This window comes from Acanthochromis polyacanthus, chromosome 13 (genome assembly GCF_021347895.1).
Source record: "Acanthochromis polyacanthus isolate Apoly-LR-REF ecotype Palm Island chromosome 13, KAUST_Apoly_ChrSc, whole genome shotgun sequence".
Classification (NCBI taxonomy): Eukaryota; Metazoa; Chordata; class Actinopteri; family Pomacentridae; genus Acanthochromis; species Acanthochromis polyacanthus.
Window position 1 is genome coordinate 8171442 of NC_067125.1, and position 26332 is coordinate 8197773.

At 41.2% G+C, this 26332-nt stretch overlaps 1 protein-coding gene across 9 annotated transcripts in view; it reads right to left on the reverse strand.

The window, feature by feature from the left end:
* Nucleotides 1-16571: 16571 nt before the first annotated feature.
* LOC110971897 (eukaryotic translation initiation factor 4 gamma 1) overlaps nt 16572-26332 on the reverse strand; it is a 47129-nt gene continuing 37368 nt past the window's right edge. For all 9 annotated transcript variants that reach the window (XM_022222336.2, XM_022222330.2, XM_022222322.2 and 6 more), the window contains 12 exons: nt 25850-25961; nt 25639-25753; nt 25278-25525; nt 24384-24511; nt 23537-23709; nt 22968-23093; nt 22788-22869; nt 22436-22534; nt 21355-21489; nt 20639-20720; nt 20312-20452; nt 16572-18117 (listed from right to left, as the gene is read on the reverse strand). In XM_022222336.2, coding sequence (XP_022078028.2) covers nt 17936-18117; nt 20312-20452; nt 20639-20720; nt 21355-21489; nt 22436-22534; nt 22788-22869; nt 22968-23093; nt 23537-23709; nt 24384-24511; nt 25278-25525; nt 25639-25753; nt 25850-25961 — 1623 coding nt within the window. In that variant the 3' untranslated portion in view covers nt 16572-17935. The remainder of the gene's footprint in view (nt 18118-20311; nt 20453-20638; nt 20721-21354; nt 21490-22435; nt 22535-22787; nt 22870-22967; nt 23094-23536; nt 23710-24383; nt 24512-25277; nt 25526-25638; nt 25754-25849; nt 25962-26332) is intronic.

Below are 26332 nucleotides of genomic sequence, written 5' to 3' on the forward strand. Positions count from 1 at the left end.
GGCCACGTTCAAGCCTGGAGATCTGCTCCTCTAACCCTCCAAACTTCTCCACTGAGCTAACACTCGCCTCCAATCACACCAGCTGGTAATCGTCTCTAACAGCACGTTATAAATACATAAAAACCAAAAGGCCTCTGGGAGATTTATGACCTCTGAAAAACCTGTGTTGTGCTAGGCTAGATGGTAAAAAAAACAAAACATAAAATGCACATGGAGCTGAATGCTAAAATAGTAAACAGAGATTCTGTGTCAGTTTTCCCTGTAAACAGGATTTGACAAACAGCTTAAATCTGTTTAAGAATTAATTACTGTAAGCAGTTTTAATGATCGTATTTAATGATAGTGTTCGTGAGGGCATTATTTATGAGACTGTGCCAAAGATCAAGGAAATAGAAATGAACAAACCAGCAAACAGCGATGAAAGGAGTGTGTGTTTGTGTGTGTCTGTGCAGATTTCTAATCGTAAAAGGACTTTATCTGGCAGATAATGCAGCAGGGAGACACGGTTATGTAAGTGAGAAAGACAGAGTCCACGGGGACCGAGCTGAATGGCAGAGGCACTCAACCATCTATTTTCCAATGAATATATTAGCAAGAGAAGGACATATGTATCAACAATCGTATTTTATTTAATAGAACGGCCGTCCAAAATTCCCACATCCCTGACACTGAGATGGCAACTGATGCACCAGTGTGATTTATTTTTTGTTCAACAGGTGCGTCACGCTGATAATGGGGCATTTATCAGAGCTAATTTGATCACCTAATGTTCCCTGCAAGTACACTGATTAATCTTGCGAATGTGAATGAGCCGCTAATGACAAGGACTGTGGTAATTTGTTAATAAAATGAGTAAAACACTCGGAATTAGCTGGGGATGAGACATTGTTTTCTTAGCCCTGTGAATGGAAGCCGATAGAGCCATTAGAGGAAAAAAATACACGTGGAAAAGGATGCAGCATAATTTATGTGGCATCTCTTAAGTGTGACCCTCATTCACAATGAATAGAAAAGAAAGGGCAACAAGAAACACACGTGTGAGTCCCAGAGACAAAAAGTGGGAGCTCAGCCTCAAAAACAGGAATCAGGTATCAAAGTAGAGAAAGGTGGCACATCATCAAAGCAGGCAACATCTGTGCAGCCTCATATTTTATTAAAATGTCATTACTGATGCATTTTGGCCAGAAGCCATCCTCAAAGAATGAGTAGTGGTAAAATGGGAGACACGAAAGACCCAGGACCACATCGCCCATCCAATTCAGTCACTGTAAATGCTCAGATCATTGGTATTCTGCAAACACTGCTGTTAAATAATTCAATTTGTTTACAAATCTACTGCCTGTTTATTCGCCATTCTTCCAAAATGTTTTTTGAATCTGTCAAGTCTTGAAGTTTATTAGAATATTATATTTAAATCAGACACAGGACATCGGAACAACAGTAGTTAACTTACTGTCACAGTAGCATTATTATTATTCATCATATTTTGATGCCAAATGAAAACTCTGACAGTTCAGACACACTTTGAGCATGAGTATGATGGTACTAGCTCACAGTGTAAGAGCTTCACTGTTCATGTTTGGTGGCTTGAACTGAGCAGCATCAGCAGGCCGGGCATAACCAACTGTGATGTCACACATCACGTGACCCCATGCCTGGGCTGGGGTCACGTGACTTCCGTTTAACCAAAAGCGATTATAAAAAATAGTGAATTAATGACCAAATAAATGTTGTTGTACACAGTGAACCATAACCAATACTAATAAAAGGTGCTTGTACAAAAATGGGTTGGTAACACTCAGTTTGAACTTCATCAAGTTGTCCTGACCACATCTACATGCCTAAATGCACTGAGCTGCAGCCATGTGATTGGCTGATTAGATATTTGTGTTAACAAGCAATTGAACAGGTGTTCCTAGTAAAGTGGCCAGTGAGTGTAAAGTTCTGCTGGATTTTTCTAGATGACATGAATGTTTGATACTTTAATATGCTTGTATTTCTCCAAAGAGAGAGCTGGGTCCTACTGCCAGTCTGAACTCAAAAAGGTTTTATTCAGCAGAGTCACTTAATGCCTATGTTTTGTTGTCTGCATCACATGACTTTTTCCCGTCACAACAGTAATGTGTAACCTTTAGTAAAACAGAGGATTTTGTGACCTTAACTAAACTCACCCACTGCAGGGTGCGCAAGAGCCGAGTGCAGGCCAGTGAAGGAGGAGGAGAGTGTGACAGCTGAATGGGTTGGTGTGCTACACTGCGTGGAGAGTGGAAACGGCTGACAGGTTGTCAATGATGCCGGTGAAGAGACGTGACCACACTGTGTCCTCTCTGGTGTGGCTCTCAGCAGCCAGTGGGGCGGCAGACTGTTGCACACACCCGGCACCATCTGTTATGGAGCTGTGATTCATGACGATGTGATGCAAGCTCATTACATTGTGTTTGTGCGAAACTGCAATGGTCCCTGTGGGGAAAAAACGGGTCATGGCAGCAATTTGTAGGAGAGAACAAAGACAGTGAAACACGGACAATTCTACTGTTTCATCAACATAGCAAATGAAAAGAATGACTGCAATTTAGAAAATAATACAAAATTATGATGCTCATAAAAGGAATAGTTTGGCCTTTTTGGGAAATGGGTTTATTCACTCTCTAGCTGATTGTTAGAGGAGTGATGGCTGATGACAACACACATATCAGCTCTCTAAGGTCGATATAACATCATATTGGAGTTATTGTAATTAGCAGTTTCCTTTTGTATAAAGTGTTCGGACCAGCATCCATCTATCCATCATCTATACATCGCTTAATCCTCATTAGGATCACCGCAGGATTGGAGTCTATCCCAGCTGAATTAGGGTGAAGGTAGGGGACATCTGGAGAGGTCACCAGTCTATCACAGGACTACACATAGAGACAAACAATCACACTCACATTCACATGTTTAAACTCAGCATGTTTCTGGACTGTGGGAGGAAGCCGGAGAACCTGTGAGAACCCATGCATGCACAGGGAGAACATGCAAACTCCATGCAGAAAGATCCTGGAAAGGCCGGGACGCGAACCTGGGATCTTCTAGCCGCAAGATGAACGTGCTAACCACCAAGCTACTGTGCTTGGAATTTACAGGAATTTAGCTCAATGTACACTCAATAAAAGTATAAACGCAACACTTTTGTTTTCGCTCCCATTTTTTATGAGATGAACTCAAAGATCTAAAACTTTTCCCACATACACAATATCACCATTTCTCTCAAATATTGTTCACAAATCTGTCTAAATCTGTGACAGTAAGCACTTCACCTTTGCTGAGATAATCCATCCCACCTCACAGGTGTGCCTTAGACTGCCCACAATTTCTGTCTAAGATAGATTTTCTTCTGCAAGACAACAACTCCCATGATCCCATGATTCATGACATCATCATTTACATAGAGTGTCACACTTGTTGTACATTTTGCATTTATGTATATTTTCCTTGTTGATTATTTTTACTTGCTGCATATTTTTGCATATTTATCTGTATTTATGGTGGTGGTAACTGTACTCTTTCTGCCATAACAACTGAATTTCCCCTCAGGGATTAATAAAGTAATTATATTTCTGTATTTCTATTCCCATCAAACTCCATCTTTTGTTATCATTTCACTGAGAATTCCTAACTGCCACAATTGCGTATTCATACTGTGTGTTCAATGCAAAGTGGTAAATAACACCACTAGTAGAGCAAAAAAAAAAAGAATATGCCTGTGTAAGAAAAATAGAAATAACAAAAAAGTGAACTTTTTTAAATGAACTTACTCATGCAACAAGAGTAATGAGAAATCAGGATACGTGAATACAGCAAATAGGAGAAATAAATAAATACCATATGCTGCAGTATTTGCATGTGCATGTATTACAGCCTCCTACATCAATCCATAATGTAAACACCAGTGTGGGTGGAAGTGAAGGTGCTTGTGCGTGTCCCTTTGTGTGAATGTGTGTGTGCACTCAGCGGTGTCTCGGGTCTTGGGATTTGCTGCTGCTGTGGATGCTCAGGTCGAGGCAGAGAGGTGTCGACAGCTTGATTTTATCCCCGACCTCTGGAGCAAATCCTGGGAGATGAGTAGATGGTGGAGGAGGATGAGGAAAGAGGAGGAAGACTGTTAGGCAGGCAGAAATGAATGCAGGAGACAAAAATTGGCCCCCTGTAAATTACACTGCCCGGCCAAAAAATAAAATAGCCACCTGGATTTAACTAAGCAAATAGGTAAGATCCTTCCACTGGATAATTACTGCAGTGAGGAGTATGCTTCAGCTGCAACAACTTATTTAACCCTAGCTGATGCAGGGAGGAGCTTCTCATTTCTTAAACGACCATGTTGGAAGACATATCCTTTGGTCATGGAAAGGATGTTAATCTGTGTCAGAAGGGTCAAATTATTGGTCTGCTTCAAGCAAAGAAAACAACCAAGGAGATTTCTGAAACTACTAAAAACAGGTAAAGAATCGTCCAACATTTTATTAAAACCTGAAGGATAGTGGAGAACCATCATCTTTGAGGAACAAATGTGATTTGATGAGTCCAGATTTACCCTGTTCCAAAGTGATGGGGGCATCAGGGTAAGAAGAGAGGCAGATGAAGTGATGAACTTATCATATCTAGTGTCTACCAGCCTGTGGGGGTTAGGGTTATGATCTGGGGTTGGTCAGGTTCAGCAACGTTATGTTCCCAAAGAATGAGGTCAGCTGAATACACTGAATGATCAGGTCTTTACATCAGTGGAGTTTTTGTACCCTGACATAGACATGTTCCAAGATGACGATGTCAGGATTCATGAGGCTCACACTGAGAATGAGTGGATCAGGGAGCATGAGATGGATTGTCCTCCACAGAGTCCAAACCTCAGCCCTACTGAGAATCTTTAGGATGTGCTGGACAAAACTTTGTCCGACTCTCCCATCAACAATGCAAGATCTTAGTAGAAAATTAATGCATCTCTGGACAGAAATAAATGCTGTGACATTGCAGAAGCTCACTGAAACGATGCCATAGCAAATGAGTTTCATTCTCGAAACTAAGGTGGTCCAACTAAACATTAGAGTGTGCAACTTTTTCTTTGGCTAGGCAGTGTGTATTACTATTGCTGCTACACTCAGAATAATCAACTTAAAGCTCCAAGGCTTAACATGTTCCATATTCCAGTGGTAGAAAATAGGACATAAGATGGGCCCATTTCTCCTGTATGTTTCATCTGTGAGTGGAAATGAGGTGGTTGGGAAGGTCAGCACAATCAAGTCACTATTTAAACCCTCTACAGATGGTTGATTGGTCCCACAGCTCTCCTCCACCCTCACTCTCAGCAGATGGTTACTCAGGGTAATGTCTTGTAGTAAAAAGTTAGATTGTGATATATAGGATGATTTTAAGGAACAAGATTAAATCACTTTTTCAGCCAAAGTGTTCAGTGTTTCCCTTTGGTGCTTTTCCAACACAGGACAGCTGGTATCATACTACTTTGGATGTTGTTTAAGGCAGTCTTTGCTCCCAGTTACATCACACTGGTTGTAAAATATGGTAGTATGCAGATTACATGCTTGTCCCTGATCAACTCCTGTCGCAGTCAGTTATAATTGCCTTACATCACACAGCGGCCATCTTGTTAGACTGAAATATCATGCAGTTTGAACCCCACATTAACCAGATTAATGCCCATATTTTCAGCATTTCATGGTCCTACTCATCATCTTAAAGCTGAAAGAGAAAACCTCACCTGAACAGACCAGAATAAATTAGTGCGATGAGGTGGGTGTGTAGAGCAGGAGAACACAGTGAGGACCCCTGGTGGACAGGTGAGGAATGACAGCCAAAAACATGTAACACACCCACACAACGCACATTAGAAACAATGGGAGACAAATACAAGAAAACAGGCACAGAAAACAATAACGCCATTGCTGTATTTCCACATGGGTGTTGTTTGATGACTCATGAATCTAAAATGTCTCGGAGGCAGCAGTTCGAATAATTGAATGAAGTCCAAGGGGACAGAAACACACGGCACTGTATTGGCATTTCATTTCGCAGACTAAAACGAATGCACTCGGTTCATAATGTGACTCTGTGCGTTGATTGTTTTACATTGGTTGGAGAGGAAGAGAAAACATCCATTTTGCTCTCTTGCTTTAACACAAATTGAACACTGTAAGGTTTTCATCACGCAGACAGCACTTAGATCCAGCACAAAGCCCAAATTATTTTACAGAAAATGTGTTTTTCAAAGTATTTTCCTATGTGCTGTTTGGGAGAAACAGAGACATTAGATATTTTCTATCAACTGTCATGAACACTTGGTTTACAGTAAACTAAATGTGGGGAATATCTTCAGTGCAATGGCCCCCTCTAGTGTATTGAGGCTGTATAAGAATCATAATGTGCAACTGCAGCAGCTACTGAGGCGGTCGACTTCTCAGTACTTTTTAATGAAATTCTGGATTCTTCAGCAGCGCAGTGGAAATTTGCACACTAAAGGGTTCATATTTGCTGACTGAGTACTCTTGAAGTGAACATTTTCGGGTGAGCTAATAATGCAGAGTCGTCATATGCGTTACTTAACATTTAACCTTCACTGGAGGGGCCACTTTAAATAAAAGGGGGTGTATATAAAAAAGGCACAGCTACACCACCTTTAGAGGTCTTTGTGAAGGCCTTAGAGAGCTCTTTAGATGTTGGCGTGATGACAGGCTCCCACTGTCACTTCTTACGGAGGTTCTGATGACTGACATCTAATCTGAACCCCTGATTCTAACTGTACAGATGTGAAAGTGTGATGCAGTGGTTTGCTACTTTACCCATGTGACTGAGCTGTTGATTTATCTAAATCATGAAAATGAAACGCCAAAAACTTCGATTTTATGTGTTTGAGTATCACCTTTATATGCATGCAGTGTTTTAAAATAGATCAAATGATTGATTGTGCAACAAAGCTGACAAAGTCTACCGTTTCCACTCACTTTTTCACACGATTCTACATGTAAAGTAGTGTTAATGCAAATCAGCATAAGTGAGTTTAAGTATATTTGCATAAGTTAATGTAAGTTAATGTAAGCTGATGCATGTTTGTGAACAAACTGAAGTCGACCGTTCATCACGATTTTCCAGCATTTCTTGGTATGGATCACAAACACAAACTCTGAACACATGAAAATCCTAATATTTGACATATATTTGATTGAAAGTTAATAATTTTGTGTGGTGTGCAAATGTTTTACATTATTGCTATTTATTGACAATCTGATCAGTTCCTCCGCCCCTGACATTTTATGATATGTGATTGATTTGTGCTGTTGGTCAGTAAAAACCAAACACACTACCATTCAAAAATTTGGGATCACTTACAAATGTCCTTATTTTTGAAAGAGAGGCATTTTTTTAATGAAGATAACATTAAATGTATCAGAAATACAGTCTAGACATTTTTAATGTGGTAAATGACTATTGTAGCTGGAAACAGCTGATTTTTAATGGAATATCTCCATAGGGGTACAGAGGAACATTTCCATCAACCATCACTCCTGTGTTCTAATGCTACATTGTGTTAGCTAATGGTGCTGAAAGGCTCATTGATGATTAGAAAACCTTTGTGCAGTTATGTTAGCACATGAATGAAAGTGTGAGTTTTCATGGAAAACATGAAATTGTCTGAATGACCCCAAGTTTTTTGAACGGTAGTGTATGTGACTGTGGGACAAAGAAATAAAGCAAACAGTGTGTCAGTGTACCTGAAATGAAGCTAACTGATTCCTACAAAGCAAGGGAACACAACACAAAGATATGAAAGTGTTTCCAGCTTGTGAATTTCCTCTGACCAACATGTGACATCAGTGGGTAGATTCTGAACTTGGTGTGTGTGCAGGACAGACAAAAAAAGCAACAGTGAAGAGAGGCTCATCTTGCTGTTTGGGCTGTATTTACTTAGTTTCACTTCAAAAATCTGCATTGTACTTCAGATGTGTTGCTTTCAATACCACTGTGGTAATATTGGTGGCATTTAACTGCCAACACGGCGTAGAATTACTAAATAAGCCCTCAGCTGTGGCCTTGACTATTTTGTCAGTTCTCTATTATTAATTAACTTCACAAAGATGAAGACAGAAACATTTTGTTACACACATGCTGATTTCAAGCCGTTTCACTTTATGTGCAGTATGGAATTGAGACACCGTAATAAAAGCTCATCTGGAAGTCAGTTCAACTTTTCTCGTTCTTGATATTTTTTTTTAATTTACCTGCCGTGGTGGAGTCACATTGCGAGCAAATATGAACACACTTCAAACAACCTACAGATGTGCACAGAAGGCTGCTCTATTAGCCATTTAAAATCCATTAGCAGCCAACAGATGTACACACCACTGAAGAAATGTATCTAAAAGCCCTTTGCAGATGGATTTAAGAGACAATCCTGCCATATCTACAAAGCATCAAGCAAGTGTGGAATCCTGAGGAAATGTCAGACTACAATCTCTTTTCAATACAAATCTTCTGCTCAGCCAGTTTCACTGCGTTTGATCTGCATTTATGAGCCACCGCTGCAGAGGGGACTGCTTCTATACTGCAGTTTCAGGCCTGTGCATTCATCAGATTTGAGGCAGAGTGGGCTAAAACGTGCTGATCCACATGGAAATAAAGAATCTTCTGCAATCTGTCAAAGAGTTTTTCCTCTGTAGAATAATAAACTGCAGCACGGCCGCTTACCTGCTCACAACACTGGAAAAAAAATGCCCCTCTCAAAACAAGACAAAACAAGAAGTTTTACCAAACTTGGACCGCCCGGCGACAAAGATGACCCCTGTGACCTTGAAAATGAGGTCACGGTCACCAAATTGGAACTTGACCTGTGTGTTATTATGGTACACCTGTGTACCAAATATGGTGAGGCTACATCAATGTTTTATGGAGTTATCGCACGGAAACCAAATTGTTACAGACAAACAAACAAGCAACCAACCAAGACCATGCAGCTCAAAACAATACCTTCCGGAAAACGCAGTTTTGCCGAGCGGTAAAAACTTATTTCAAAGAACTTTTACCTTGAAATAAGGGACAAAATCTACCAACTGAACAAGTGAAAGATGGCTTGGTAGATTTCTTGAAATAATATATGATATTTAGAATACTGAGATTTTAAATTAGCTGGGAAAACTTATTTTAAGTTATATTTTACCAGAATTGTCAAGCTTATGTGTCTTAACCCTCCTGTTGTCCTCATTTACAGCACCAAAAATATTGTTGCCTTGTCTGAAAAAGATCCAAAAATTCAGCCAAAAAATTCCCCAAATTTATAAAAAAAATTGCAAAATCTTCAGGAAGAAAACTTCTTAAAAGAATCATGAAACACTGGATAAGATGTTAAATTATCCATTGTGCCAGTAGATGGTATGCACTCACATAAGGTATACCTTGATGTGGGATGGAAGGAGAGTATGACTTGGGAAAGATGTTACTTTCGGGACACATCATCAGTAGTGTGCCTTTGAATCATAGGGTGTTTCAGCCTTTTAAACACTAGACAGCCCCCTCAAAGGTGGCCAGGAACAGGCTGATCAAGCCTCAGCTTGTGTCCGCACCAAATCATACTTCATTAACCTGGTAATGTAGGAACAGGGAACAAAAGCCCCAACTCTAGTCCTGAAATGACAGAAAATGCTGTGGAATGAATGGCATGAGATAGCCCAAGGGGCTCTGCAAGGCAACTCCCTGAGCCAGCCCCTAAGCTGGGCGCATACCTCAAGTGAATTATATTGCTGTTCTATGAGCCCAGCAAGGGTCCTTCCGTTTGATCCATATCCACTGACTGCTTCTTTCGGCCGCTTCAAAGACTGATCTTATCGTCTGCCGCAGAGCCTGTCCGCGGATGCCTAGGTCCTTCATCAGCCTGATGAACGAAGCAGCCACAAATCCTCTGCATCCCACTTCAACTGGATAGACTTTTGGATTCCATCCTCGTTGTTGTGCATCTGCCGCCAGCTCTGTGTAGCGCAATTTCTCGCGCTCATAGGCCTCTTCTGCGGAATTCTCCCATGGAACTGTGAGTTTCATGATACACACAGACTTCAGTGAAGGGGACCAAAGGACCAAGTCTGGCCTTAGGGTCAGCCCGATCTCACGAGGATTCGTGAAACTGTCACGTAAGTTTTAGTTTCGGTTTCGTGCGCACCAACACGATTTCGTCATGTTTTTCGTGCCGCTCACCACGAAATGCGCACCAATGTATTTTAAACGGCGGACTTTTCGTGCCACCCAGAACGTATTTCAAACGAATGTGTGTATTATATTTTTAATGTAAAACCATGGCGAATCCAACGCTATATTTTGCATGACATCGTCCCTAACCATAACCCTAACCATAACCATAACCCGGTGGTACACTTACCTTTTTTTTTTTTTTTTTTTTTTTTTTTTTTTTTTTTTTTTTTCCCAATTTGCATAGGAATTTCAAGAATGTCCGGCGGCCGGCGGCCGCAAACGCGATCACACAAGCAGTATACGCCGATGGACAGCTTAGATCGTCATGAATCCGCTGGTATAAACCACTTTCAGCTGTGATTACCACAGCGGGTTTCGTTGTGAGCAACACGAAAAACATTTCGTGGTGAGCGGCACGAAAAACATGACGAAATCGTGTTGGTGCGCACGAAAAAGAAACAAAAAATTTACGTAACAGTTTCACGAATCCCCGTGAGACCGTGTTGTTAGGGTTGTGGCTGCAATCTCCAGTGGAAATGTTAGTTTCTTGGTCAATATCAACAAGCATCCTCCAATCCCGAGCCATGGCCAACTGCCCATCATCTGATTTGACTGGGGGGAGAGTTAGGCTTTTTTGGCCTTCTCGGACAATTTTTTTTTTTTTTAAATCCCCAAATTTGGCAAGAAATAAGAATTAAAAAAATTTAAAAAAAATCTAAAAATTGTAACTATTTTCCAAAAATGAAGAAAATCTTTCAAAAAATATCCCAAAAATATCTAAAGTGATTCCATATATATCAGTAAAACTTCTAATATTTTCTTTAAGAACATTCACATAAAAATCAACCAAAATCCAGTGGATTTAGGTTGATTTTTATGTGAAGTTTCTTAAAGAAACATTTTTTAAAACATTTCTTTATTCCACCAAAAAATGTTCAAAAATCTCCCAAAAAATTTGTGAAAATGTGGTTGTTTTCACTGTGAAAATATCTATTCTAAAACAAGATAATTTCAAGATTGTTTGACTTAACAAGATATTTAAGATGCATTGTCTTAAAACAAGTCCCTCCATCTGCTGAAATGTCTCTTGTTAAGTAAATTTATCTAAAATCAAGTGGGATGAGACATTTTGACTAAAACTTAGACAGACTTGGTAGACTTGGAGTTTTTACAGTGAATACCGTGTGCAAACATACTCTGGAAATATTACATGGAAAAGAATGATAGGTGCACAAGTGACGCAACAGCGTGAAAATGTCATGTGCAAACCGGCTCCAGCTGACCGTGATAGTGCAGCCGAGTGAAAGCAGGTTACAGATAAGGCGATCCACCTCCTCCCCTGTCCTCCCTGAGGTGGATGTGTCAGCAGGGAGAGAGCAGGTCCTGTAACAAGTGAGATAAGCTGATACTGGCAGTTTAAAATGATGGCCTGCCTCTGGGTAAGGTTACACACAGGTTGAATTACAGCCTACAAAGGGCTCTGCTGTAGGTCCATTGTGTGAAGTGCTGCAGAACAGAGAGCATCAGAGCTCGGGTGTTGGGCCGAAAGGGAAACTGTGAGTCCAGAATCGACTGCCTAAAAATGTGGCAACACAGTGCTGCTTCTTATTTGTACAAGCAGAGTTTGCTGAGCATACACACTCTTTTGGACCGAGATGCATTTAGGAGCTGTCCAGCACAACCACACTTTCTATTTCTGGCTGGTGCTGGAGGGAGGGAGGGGGCTGAGCGTTCACAGAGAGCCCACTTCCCTCTGCAGCACTGATATTTGTGGAACATGTGTGGAGATGTGAACTGACAACTTTCTCATAATATGCTCAGCCCTCTGCCTTTAATAAAGTACAGACTGCAGCACAGGCATGATCACAACTACATTCAGACAAAAAGTTTGGGGGCAGCGTTTTGCCACCAGAGCCATGGATGTTTTAAAGTTTAATTATATTTAACAAGTGAAGTCAGCTTGAGGCTAACTTGTACTGTGTGATTAACATGCATGTGATTAACTCTACGCTGGATCATCCCAGTATTACCTGTTGGGCTCTGGTGGTGTCCTGTGTACGGCACCAGGACGTTGGCAAAGGATCTTTTATGTCCTGTGATTGTTAGGGTGGGGCCTCCGTGGATTGAGCTCTTTATAGGTTTTCCGATGGATGTTGGATCAAAACTGAGGAGTTTTGAGGCCTTGTTCTTTTTGTTATGTTGTTTTTAAACTTCCAAAGACACCAAATACAGCACTTAAGGAGCTGCAAAGATCTGCAGCAGAGGTGGGGGTACCTGTTCATGTGACCACTGCAGGTATTCAATATAAAAGCAAGAAAAAAAACAGGAAAACATGTATAAAGTTCACCAAACAGCATGTGACAGATTCCCCAAACACACAGAGATTCTAAACTGAATTATTTGATCATCATGTACAAAAACAAACACCTCCCTTCATCCTATCAACAACATGCATGGTGGCGGCAGCATCATTTTGTTGGGATAATTGCACTGGCAGGGACTGGAAAACTGGGCAGGATCAAAGGAAACATGGATGTCCAAAGTGCTTTTTGGATGTCAGGGATTGTGCTGCTTGAAAACTTGATGGGCATGTGACTGGTGATGATTGGCAGGTGCTCTTCAACAGGAAACCAGTTGAGTCTGTGAAAAAGTAGGCTACAGTTAACGGACAAATGCTTTGTGGCGTTAACATAAACTTTATACAAATGGGGAGCCGCCAATGTGATGCACCTTGAAATCCTGTGGACCAGAACTGTGAAAGTCTGTGGCATGAATTGCTTTGATGATTGCAAAACATAAACACAACTCATGTCACTAAAGGAGCTGGAACGGGTTTGAGAAGCTGAATACTTTTTTTGGGTCTCAGTTATTGTGTCATAATAGAAATAGAAATAATTTCCCCTACACAGTTGAAAACATGCTATGGTAAATAAATAGTGCAAACTCCTACAAATAGGGTGTGTGAATACACCGTAGCAGGAAAAAAGATTCAGTTTGTATTCAACAGTCTTTGTAAAGAGAAACTACTTGAGGATTTTTGAAATGAGGAGGTCTGTGGAAACAGTCTATGAACTGTGTAGTGTAAAAGCCCTCAGTAATCATACACGGTACCTTGACATTCACAGCTGACAACGCCAGTGAGACCAGTGGATGTAGTGGTTTGACTGGTCTCTACAACTGTCCAGAATGACACTGGATTAGACCTGAGACAGGCAGCTGCAGGTAGTGTAGTGAAAGTAGAAAATGTGTTTAGCTGGAACTTAAAATGTACATTTGCACCTATAAAGAACCTATCAAGAAATATTTGATGGGATCAACCCCATTTAATGTTGCATCTACCTACATTTTCTACATATCTAATTTAGTTTTAGTCAAGACTGCAATTCCCAGGGACATTTACACTCCAGTGGGTTTTTGTACTGAATGCTTTGATATTCCAATTCTAAAAATGATGATTTGTTTATATATTTTCCTTTTACTTCATCAAGTTTTCTGCTGTAAACATTTAGGCTTTGTATTATTTGTCTGAATACTGACTAAAACATAATTCAGCATTTGTAAATCAGTCTTTGTTTCATGACATTAAACGGCGTTAACTCCCAAACTGCAATGAATTAAAACACTGCAGTGCTCAAAGCCTAAGGGAGGAAAATAAACGCTTGAAATCTATTCAAAACTGCAACTCTGCAGAATCATTCTGGTGTTTCTTGGCTCTTTGTCCATCTTGAACTCTTTTTTTTTTTTGTAACCAAATGAAGGTTCTCAGATGCCTCGCCGTCTGGAGTTCCCCTAAAAGTCCAGCAGTGTTGAGTTCAGTGTGAAGCTCCTGACTGTAGGCAGCCATCACGCTAGAAACACGGGGATGACATAACAGATGCCTCATCCATGTTTTTCTGGCCTGTGGTCCCAGCTACCAGTTACATAATTTCTCCCGCTGACCACAGAACTATTTCTTGAGGCCAGCTGAAACGTTCCAACCAACAGGCTGTCTGTCCCAACGCACCGTCTCTCAGGGAATCAGTCTCCAACCTGCAACGGGATATCTGCTCTAACAACTGATACACGTCAGCAGCTACAGCTCCTGTGAGGTCTACACTAGAGCTGGTAAATGCCAAGGTTTAGCTAAAAGCCAAGCGACAAATATCATGCCTCAGCTTTTTAGAAAAACAAAAAAGAAAGGAAGCTTTGGAAGGCCGTTAGCTTGACATTAGCTCCAGCCCTGATCCCTTCATTCAACCATATAAAACTAAATAGACTGATTCAAATACTTACACTGATTTTGTAGCAATTCAAAGATTTTGTATTATCGCTACTGAAAAGTTTATGCAATATAAAAATGCACCTTTTTATATAAAGAAACTGTACATGTCTTAGAATGTAAAGAGTTTATGTTTTAGATCCTGCTGTGGATTTGATTGAAGCTTTTGTACAGACTCCTAAAGACAAAGGTTTAAAAGCTGAGGCAACACCAACCACCACCAGAACTGAAGAAGCCTCTTGGATGAGAGGTGAAACGTCATCAAGGAACTTTCTTAAGTCCAGTGGATTGATTTCAACTACTTTGGATAACCATGACCTGGATGAATGAGATCCTACACAGACGACTCCTAAAGACTGTAGGGATGAAAGCTACATTTAAGAGTTATGAAAAAAGTCATACAAACTTCTGAACAACGGAGACTGACCCAGAATCTGCAGCTGAAAGTGAAAAAAAACAAAAGTTGGATGGACAGTGTGATATCTCAACCAAACAAGGACATTTTTAAGTGTCTTTCTTGTAATTATCATATGGCATTAAAAAGTAATTATCTAATAAGCTTTATTAACAATTTAAAAAACATAAATTTAGCGACTTTTCCTAATTGTAATCAACTAAAGGTAACGTAAAAAAGTAATTACCGGTATACTGTACATGAGCTCTCATGTACTTCTAAACACATTTTTTTCAGTTTTGGTAAATAACATGAATGAGTAATTCAGTACATAACTACACTGCCAGTCCAAAAAAAAAAAAGTCTCACATTCTAATACTTCATTGGACCGCCTTTAGCTTTGAGTACGGCACTCATTCATTGTGGCATCGTTTCAATAAGCTTCTGCAGTCTCACAGCATTTATTTCTGCCCAGAGATGCATTCATTTTTCACCATGATCTTATATTGATGATGGGAGAGTCGGACAAAGTCTTCTCCAGAACATCCCAAAGATTCTCAGTAGGGATGAGGTCTGGACTCTGTGGAGGTCGATCCATCTCATGCTCCTTGAGCCACTCATTCTCAATGTGAGCCCCATGAATCCTGGTATCATCATCTTGAAACATGTCCATGCCATCAGGGAAGAAAAACTCCACTGATGTAAAGACCTGGTCATTCAGATAATTCAGGTAGTCAGCTGACCTCATTCTTTGGGAACATAACGTTGCTGAACCTGACCAACCCCAGATCATAACCCTAACCCCCACAGGATGGTAGGCACTAGACATGATGAGTGCATCACTTCATCTGCCTCTCTTCTTACCCTGATGCCCCCGTCACTTTAGAACAGGGTAAATCTGGACTTATCAGACCACATTACTTTCTGTCATTGCTCCAGAGTCCAATCTTTCTGTTACCTAGCAAATTTAAGTCTTTTTTTCTGGTTATCCTCACTGTTCAGTGGTTTTCTTAGAGCTACAGCTGTGTAGTCCCAATCCTTTGAGTTTCCTTCACATTGCAAGAGTGGAAATGTTCTTACTGTCACTATTAAACATAGCCGTTAGTTCTACTGTTGATTTCCTACAATCAGCTAAGAGTTCGTTCTGACCACATTTGTTCCTCGTAGATGATGGTTCACCACTACCCTACCAGCTTTTAATAACGCGTTAGACGGTTCTTTACCTTTTAGTAGTTTCAGAAATCTCCTTAGTTGTTTTCTTTGCTTGAAGCAGGCCAATAATTTGACCCTTCTGAAACAGATTAACATCCTTTCCATGACTACAGGATAGGTCTTCCAACATGGTTGTTTAAGAAATGAGAAGCTCCTCACTGCATCAGCTAGGGATAAATAAGTTGTTGCAGCTGAAACATATTCATCACTGCAGTAATTATCCAATGGAAGGATCTTAACTATTTGCTGAGTTAAATCCAAGCGACAACCTTTTTTTTGGCAGGCACTGTATGTTATCTACAGGGATTTGTTGAAAAAAAAAAAATGTACATGACATTTTGCCTCCCTAACGTCAGTGGTGGTCTCAGCCTGACCACCACCATAAAACTGTCTGGCAGCACAGAGGGAAGTGAACATTCAGCATCAAGGAGGCAAAGGAAAGTCGACCTGCCATCATAAAAGCACAAGCACTGGCGTCTCACGTGTATTTGCAACGATCTTTATTAACTCTTCCAGTTTTGGACATGAAAAGAGGCATTAATTTTCTTTAATTAAATATCTTTTTAATAAAGTAAAGCAAAAAAGTATTTACAAATTTTCAATTAAACTGTAATCAATGACTTGGGTTGGATAATTACAAGCACCTTCTGCCAGCTGTGGAGAGAAAAATATAAATACAGGGAAAAACTGCCACTTTGTTTCAGAGGAGGGGGTTACATTAGCATTTTCTCTTTGAAAAAAACCAAAAAACTATCCATCACATATTTACAGAACTCTCCTGAAATGCATTTCCATTCATGGAAGCAAAAAAAGGCCTTAGGATTGGTACTGTTAAACTTTACTTTTTTAAAGTCCTTTTTCATTAAAGTGGATTTTTGTCTCTATACTTTATTCAAGTTTCAATAGTGATATTTTATCTCCTTTAAAATTCAACAACAGGCTTTGGAGGAGGGTGCAGCCGTGAGCCCTCGCTCTTGCTCTCCCTTTCTCAGTCCACAGTTTGTTTTTTGAAGCGCAGGTCACGAGTAAAACAGACACGTTACAGGATGGGTGAGGGGGCCGGGGTGTCAGGGAAGCATCGTCACCCCCAGCAGCAAAACGCTCAGTGTTCGTTACCCCTCTCCTCAGTGACACGTCCTCATAAAGTCAGCGTGAAATCCTCGGTAGTCCACAACTGTTACTGTCGCTCCTGTCTGAAATGTCTGTTAGACAGCTCTCACCACTTTTCTTTGTAGTTTTCTGTTTTTTTTAAAAAAACACGCACTCCAATCATCCGTCGTCGGAAAACAGAAACAAAAAGCCAGTTGCCTACATCATCGCGTCATGTAGATCAAACAGCGTACATGTGCCGCGTCGCGTCCACATGACAAAGGGTGATTCATCAAAAATATAGATGTGAACAGCCTCAAGTTTGTTTTTTAATATCTGTCATTAAGCAAAATGTCTTGAATAGTGTTGCCGTGGCGAGGAAAAGCCATTTGAAAACAATCTCAAAAAAATACTGGAGGAAACAGCATTACTGTATCTCCCACGGCTTGTAACGCTTCTCAGCATTCTCTCTCTCTCATATCTATTCTCTCTATTTAATCCCATATTTTTATTTATTTCAAAAAAGACATTCGGTTGCGCAGGGAAAACGAGAAACCCAAAACAAACAAAAAAAAACAAAAAAAAAATGATCGAACGTTCGATCCATAATACAATCTCTCCCAGTTGAAGAATTTTTTTTCTTGATTTTTTTTCTGTTTATGCAGAAGGATTTCGCTGATTCAGCTTCTGAATCATCCACAGAACATTCGCTCTCCCCAAGAATCCTTTCTGAACTTCCGCTGCTTCTGCACTGGCTCCTAGCTGTTGTCGGATTCGTCCTCGGCCTCGCGGAGCCACATGAAGAAGGCGGTGACGGACTTGAGGGCCACGCCCTTACCCTGCTGCTCAGCGGGGTCTTTGCTGGACTCCCACTTGTAGAAGGCCTCCTCTTTGATCACGTCCTCATCGTACAGAGTGTCAAAGAACATCCGCAGCAGATCTGACGGGGGGAGGGAGACAGGAAAGGTTCAAGTTATTTCCTATTTAAAGCAAATTTCACCACAAAGCCACCAACATAAACATTTATTACTCCGCCAAGGAAAGTGGAGGAGTTATGTGATGATCAGTGTTGGTTTGTCTGTTTGTTCGCAACATTTCTCAAAACCAGACTAACGGATTTGGATGAAATTTTCAGGGAAGGTCAGAAATGACACAAGGACCAACTGATTAGATATTTTTAGTGACGCGACTTATAGACTAGATCCACAGATTTGTTGAAGATTTCTGTATCATTGCGAGATAGCAGCACAGCTTCACTGTAACCATGACAACAAGTGAACACTACATCAGCTGCCTGCTGATGATCACGATTGTGATCCTACGACAAATCCACCACTGAGGACTTATCAGGACTTATCCATCAGAAATGATACAAGGAACAACTGATTAAATTGTGGGGGTGTTTCTGAGTCCCATTAATTCCCCCGCCTGCTACACATTTAGGTCACGTCATTCGGTATCCGTACATAACGTACACATGCAGAACACACACCTGTGCTCAGCGCAAGATCATTTTGTTTGTGGGTACATCTATATTAAATGAACACGTTCTATGTTGCCGTGATTCCTGATCAATAACTGATAAACAAATGCTGCATTTACAAAGAAAAAAATGCTGCATTTCTGACAATGTCATATTGGGGAATGAAGTGAATCGATCTCATTTGTTTTAGCAGAAAATATATATAGTGACAGAAATGTGCATTTGAAAGTGGTCACAAATGTCAAATATGAGGTGTGATGAAAACATTTTAAATCTGTTCCTGCAGAGCACAGAGTGCAGAGCGTTGATGTGCAAACATCAGGCGTGACGTGACTCTCATGATGCAAGATTTTCTGTAACATCACCGGTGAACATCAGGACTGTGTTGAGGACAGAGAAGATCTCAGTCAGCAGGCTGGGATTAGCCAACCTTCATGTTGAGGACCATCACTGGTGATGAGAGGTTCATCTGCAGCTCCCATCCACAGATCAAACAGCCACTGTTTGCAGTGGAGGAGTGTGTTTGTGTGTAGGTAAGGTAGGTTGTGTTTTTTCTCAGATTATCCCCAGTGGGAGTGGCCAGGTGCTCCTGTGTCTCCTTTACAAACAGCGGGGATTGTTTAAAGCTGAGCCACCCTGATCGTCGTTGCCAGTGGACCAGATCAGCTGCTACTGTGCTGTGGTCATGTCTCACATTCTACCTAAAGCCAAGAGTGTGGTGCTTAAAGGACTTTGATAGTGGGATCAGCTTCGTGTTTAGGAAGCTTTGTGCTGGATTTGGTTTCGTTCATCATTTTTGTAGATAAATATTCTTTTTGTTACATGATCAGTTTTCCTGCCTCATTACCCGGCTTTCTTTACATTTGATACTCTCCTCATCCCCTGGCTCTGGGGACATAACGAGTGCACAGAGTCCAGGACTGAACGAGGAGTGCGGCCTTGTTCTACATTCATGGGGTTGTACTCTAAATGAGTCCCCATATCTGAGCTGTAAACACTGAGTTCTACTGTAAAGTCCCAGGGTACTTGAGGGAAAACATTTTGGCAAATAAATAATGATCCATCATGACAATGCACTCACTCACTGAGAACATGCAAGTAACTTGTCTGCACCAAAACACATCGTCACTCTCCACCTCAGATTTTGCCCCCTGCAGCTTTTTACTCCTCCCCAAAATCTAATTAAAGTTGAAGGGTCAATATTCCGACACAGTGGAGGAGATGCAGCGTGTGTTGTGTTTGACGTGAGCAGACCAGTGTTACCGGGATCTCTAGAGATCCGAATGACGGACTACAAGGAGTGTGGTGCACTTGAACGCTACATATAAAGTTTATCTAGTATCAATAATGGAACAGGTTTTCCAAGCAGCCTATAAGATATTATAATAACAATTCTGGGCTTGTGGTGTCCACAGCTGCTCATGAACGTGTTCCCAAAGGAGCATAACTAAGGCTTTACAGAACTGGATGTTTCCAAATGTGACAGCAACAGTGGGAAGAATGTACCACTGCACGGAAAGATTACTTTGAAGGGGAAAGCTGTTAAATTTAAATCCAGAACAGTTTTTTCTGTTTTATAGCCACTGATTTTTTTGATCATGTCTCATATTTATATGACAAATGACACCATGAGTTTGAGTGAGTTACTTACTGGCAGGCTGCTCCATCTGCACCATTAGGGCCTGCAGGGCATACAGAGCCTGCAGCTCCTTCTGTTCATCTTTCAGGTATTTCTGCAGCAGCTTGGCCCTCTGCTTGATCTGCTCACCATCCACCTTGTAGGGGTTTTCACCTGCAGCACAAAAGTGTGGGTTTCTACGTTAGTTTAACACTGAAACTGGAGCATATTTTGTACCTCGCTGGCATATTTTCATTCACATGCTCACAGTGATCTCAGTCTTTCTATATATAATCCACAATTACCCACTATTACTAACAGTGTTTAATAAGGACTGAGAACGTTCCAGGATTGACTCACAGATGATCGCTGACTGGCAGATGCAGGTCATCAGCGCTCTGACAAACATGTTGGAGGAGGTCTGCTGCTCATCTAGGTTGGCCTACAAACAGAAAAATGTATTCACACATGCAGAAATCGGCATTAAAATATGTGGAGTTTTATTTTGAAATGTACTTCTTGTGTTTTATGTTGCCATTTTTGATAAAAAGTTTTCTATTGCAAGGCCACTGAATGCATGTAGCAAACTGAAAAGCACACGGTACAGACAATAAGGAGCACAGAGAGAGAAATAAGTGATAAAAATAAGTAGAGATGAGCAGTAGAGGAAGGTGTGACTCCAGTTGAAAATGGCAACAAGGTACAATAGATTCTAAACTTTATGGTTTAAAGGAAATACTGTGGTATTTGTGAAGGAAGCTAATGTGTTATCTCTGTGTTTTCATTCCTGTTTAGCTCTTAGTTGATCCTACGTTGAGCTACATTGGTCTAAATTGGGCTTGCAAAACTGCAAATTGGTTTATGATCTGTAATCGCAATAATTTCCTCTGTATGCCCCCTCCCTGCAGTCACAACTAAACCTGACTTCATTGAATTAAAGGAAAAAAATCTAAAAGTTGCTAAAGCTGATTTCATTAGTGTGCTACTTAAAAACTTGTTGACCCAGACATCAACGAAGCCTTCTTCTAGGCGTTCAGTAAAACTACAAAGAAACAAAAATGAAGAAGGACACCAACCTCAACCCAGTCAAAGATCCTCTGGTTGTCGGCCTTGTCCTGGATCAGTCTGTCCAGCTGTTTGGTCAACTCCGTAGAGCTCAGCTCCTTCTTTCGGCTCTTCTCTGACTCGTCGCCCAGTGTGAACTCCACATTCTAAACACAGAGAGACATCATGAGCATGAGAGCTCACCATATTTCACTTCAGACTTTAAAAGACCACCATAACACCATACCAAGCACCCATGGAAGAAGAGCAAGAACTAATCGACATTTTTATCACGTGATTTACATTTTAGCAATGATTTTCAGTAGTGGAACAATTTAAGCTGAACAGATCAGTTGACTGATCTACAGGTTTATCATAAAAACACAAGTTCATTTTTCTTGGGCTGCACTATATATATATATACACACACACGTGTGTGGGTGTGTGTGTGTGTATTATATAAAAAAATCACAAATTTTCAATTTGACAAACTGCTTGTCACAAAAAAAAACAAATAAATCTGATCACATAACTCTTCTAATGGGTATTTTTCTCAGTGTTTTCCACATTGTATCGACCGAGCACTTCATCAACAATCTAGATCATTCTTAAATGCAGCACTATTAGCAATAATCACCCCAAATATCATTAAGCAATTATCGATCATGGATCTGAATAGGCACCAGAAAACAAGTGGATAAATGAATAAGTGCATTAGACATTTAAAAATAAAACCAATTTAATAAGTCGATATTGGAATTTTATGTTTTGTCAGAGGGGATTTTCCAGTCGGGTTTTGCTGAAAGTGCATTCAGAAACTTTTCATAAATAATGTTACACTGACAGAAGTAAAGAAAAAATATTTTAAGTCTTTTTTGATGAAACTGAAATCAGCGTCTTTAACTCTTTACCTTTTCTCCCTTTGGTTCTCCAGTATGTAAAAACAAACTCACATTTAACTTTTCATGATTGTTTTCTTATTGCAAGAATCCAGCAGGGACACAGTCTGGACCTGAGCTTCCTGGTTCTTATTATTTTTTAATACACACAGGATTACATTGATGTCTATGACAAAACCAGACTTGGAGTCAGACCATCAGTTTCATTTCTCACCTTTTCTGTCACAAACTTGTTGACGTCGACATCCTCAGGGAGGAAGTCTTTCCACCGGAGGCCTGCCTCCCTCCACATTGTGCCCGCCTTTTTATGGCTCTGATGGAGGAGATACAGACGTAAGCAGACTGATGCACAAACACATTCACTGATCACATTAACACTGATCTGACTTTGATTCCAACATGTGTTAATTATGGTGTTCAAGAGGTTTTTCTACCGTAACAAACTGACAGGTTGTAAAACACTGAGGGTTTACGTAAAACTGCTCAGTGAAAAAAGCTGCATTAAATCATGCTAATAACATGTACACACAACAAAATAAAACACTGATTATCATAATCACTCCTACCATTCCTTTGCAGAGTAAAGTGAGGATGTGGACCAGAAGGACTCCAGCTTTGCCCAGCGGGATCAAAGGCTTTGAAATCTCCCTGGAGATCAAACAGGTCAGCATGAGTTAAACACAAAACTACCAAATGTACAACAACTTGAAAGTTCGTGTCACTTTTTCTGGAGTTGTGGGACTAACCTGAAAAGTTCTCCCATGGGGATGCCTCCCTCATGAAGAACGGGAGTGATCAGTTCTGCCAGGTAAAGCCAGATGTGGGGGATGTCTATTGCCATGTCTTCAGCCACCTCCAGGATCTCCTGAAGCCTGAAAAACATACAGAGTACACCGACATTAAAGTTCATTTAAGGATTAAGGAATGAAGAACAAGCTGAACATTTCTCAACAGATGGAACAGCAACGCAGGCCGGCACCACGCCGACACCGACATATGGAACCTGCCTTTCTTTGGCAAAGGAGTGCTATAAAGATTTATTAATTTCACCAACTGCTGAAAAGAAAATCACTTTTCAGAGACTAATTTCAAAGCTAAAGCCAGCATTTTCCCTGTGGGCATCTGGTAATTTTAAGTCTTGCTGTTGTAAACTTTATTAGTCAAGTCTTAAAACTCTTAAAACAGTAATGTATCTCACAGAAAAGTTTGGTCAAACTGAATTTGCTCTTTGCCTCATATGTTCATGTTTACTTTAATAGCCGTCTATTAGTTTGTATTTATTTGTGGCACCACCTCTGTGGAGCTCCATACTGACCCTTTATAGTACTGTTGTGTTGGGAGGATGCCGGTCTTGATGAGCTGGTGCAGCAGCAGGCCCATGTGCTCCCTGGCGATGGTGCTGCGCTCCAGTGTCGACTCCAGCCCGTTTCGTACGAACACAAACAGGAGCGGAGTGCTGTTCATCTCCTGCACACACTGCAGAGCCTCCTGTTGGGACAGAGGGGGACAGACAGTCAGTGGTAACTCATAAGGCTTCTTCCGGCCTCAACTGCTTGGCAGCGTGTACCTGCATTCTTCTGTTATTAGGTAAAGGCCAGTTCACGGTTTCTGCATTTGTGTGTGTTGACCAAAACACACCGTAAATACAGACAGTAGACAGGTAGGCAGTTCCACTCATATTACAACACACACACGCACCTATACACCTTTTACATCAAACGAAGAAACACATGAACTCCTGTGAAACTTTCTGAAAGACAGGCTGTGATTTGGAGTTTTTTTTTACAGGATAAAGCAACTGGTGACCGAACCGTGTCAGTGATTATTCCTCACACAGGGTGAGTACTCTGGAATGCCCTTCTGCTGAGTTTGTTGTGTTTCTGTCTGAAGCATAGTTTCGAGACATAGCACAAGATTTCTGGAGAATTTAGAACTTCCTACGATGTTTAGATAACAGTCAATAGAAACTGTGCACAAATCACAGTACCTCCAAAGTCCAACAGCGACTACTTCAATTACAACTCTACTAAAGATAAATTGTAAAAGTGTGGATGATGGAGAATCTTTCGTGCAGCAAACACACCAGTAATGTGTACAGTCCATGCACTCACAAATTCTGGGCTACACACCGATGTCTGCAGGGGAGTTTACTCAGTGTTTACCTTCATGTCGTTGATATGGAGGTACTCCTCAATGATGGCCGTGGACTTCTTGTCCAACTCCTCCTCTGTCAAGGCAGGCTTGGTGGGGGTCTGGGGAGGTGGAGGGGTGGCAGCTGTTTCCCGCTTCACTGTTCACACGCAAAACAAAAATAGAAATAAAACACCAACTCCAGAAATTTAAAGATATGCAACTTCAGACAAAAAAAAAGCAAAACAGCTTCTTTACAGTTCGGACGTGGCAGGAAAAAATGGGTCTTGGTTGCCTCTCAGCTGTTTTTGTGCCAATATTAGCTCACCCCCCCCCTCCAAAATTACATCTACATAATCTGGAGCTCTGAGGGAACCAGATTCTTAGAGATGCATTTTAATTGTGCAGGTGGCAGAAAACACATGCAGTTATTAAAGTCTGGCAAAGATCATGTCTTCATTAAATTTTAAAGTCGCCATTCATATAAAAATCCTGATCTAACGGACACTGAAATTTTGATCGAAACACTCTTTTGTCAGATAAGCAGCCAGTAGTTACCTATGACTACATGTGCTTGACATAAGACTGAAGCTGTGTCTTGCAAACTTTATTCCTTCATATCAGGTGAAGAAGTGTAAATAAAATATGACTTTAGGGCCACAGAGCCCCATATAGACTTCCGACCTATAAATATTCCACACATGCATGTGTAAGATCAGGAGAATTGGTAATGTATCTATGTTTGTACTGGTGTTGACCCTGGAGCTCTGAAATGGATAACTGTTAACCTTAGAGTCCTCCATTTTGCAGTAGGATCGAGCTTGTAACTCAGTTTTTATTTATCACTTAGCCCGGTAGAAAGATCTTCAGCTAACATATAAAACATCTACTTTAAGTCCACACCACAGCTATGTTCCACCACGTACCGTTCTCTTTGCTCCTGGCTCGTTCTCTGCTACCTCGGTCTCGGTCGTCTGTCATACTCGCCACTCGGCGTACGGGATCGGCCGACCCACGCTGCTCTCTCTCCCGGCTCCGCTCCTCGTTTTCACGACTGAAGCTGCGTTTGGTGACCTGCAGCCGGTTTCTGTCGCGGTCATCTCTGCGATCATAGCGGTCACTGCCACGATCAGAGCGGTCGAATCGGTCACTGCGTTCTCGACTCGAACTGTTTCTGCAGAGAAACACAACAAATACATCATGGAATTGAGAATTCTATACAGTCCCACTTTGTCAGCAAGATCTGAATAGATGGTAGGTGGTAGTGAGAATTGTTACGGTGCTCACCTCTGAGGAACTCTTCTGTCCGAGTCCAGTGAGGGGCCTGAGGAGGACGAAGGCTGCTGCAAGGCTGAGAACCTGTTCAGAGTGCTGGTGGCTGGACGGCTGCCTGACTCTGAGCCTGGAGAGAAAAATAGACACATAAGTTCAGTTTCATTTTGACTTGCTCAGCTGTATTTTCATTTGATGTATAACCATATCCGTCTGGAAGACTTACCAGAATCTGCAGGTTTGGCACTGGTGCCACCGCTGCTGCCCTTACCCCAGCTCCCCCATGTGCCTTTTCCACCAGGGGCGAGTAACTGATTGTTAAAGTCAAGAACAGGAGTCTGGAAAACAGAAAGTGTTTGTTGGAAACAAGCGACAAACTGGTTTGTGTAGCATTAAACTGATGAAAATGTGTTTGTGTGCATTGAATGGCTACGATGTCTATTATTACCAGGTGTAGGGCTGCAACTAACGACGAGTCGTCTGAGCACGATACGTCATCAAAAGCTGACGTGAACGCGCAATGCAACAGAAATCACCTTCCGACTGGAGCGCGGAACACGGACGAACGTTGGCGCGGCATCGTGCATGTATTATGTATGCACGATGCAGCGCGGATGTCCGCGTTCTATCGTAAACATGGATGTCAGCGTTTACTATACAGCTGTATCTAAACGCGGACGTCCGCGCTGCATCGTGCATACATAATACA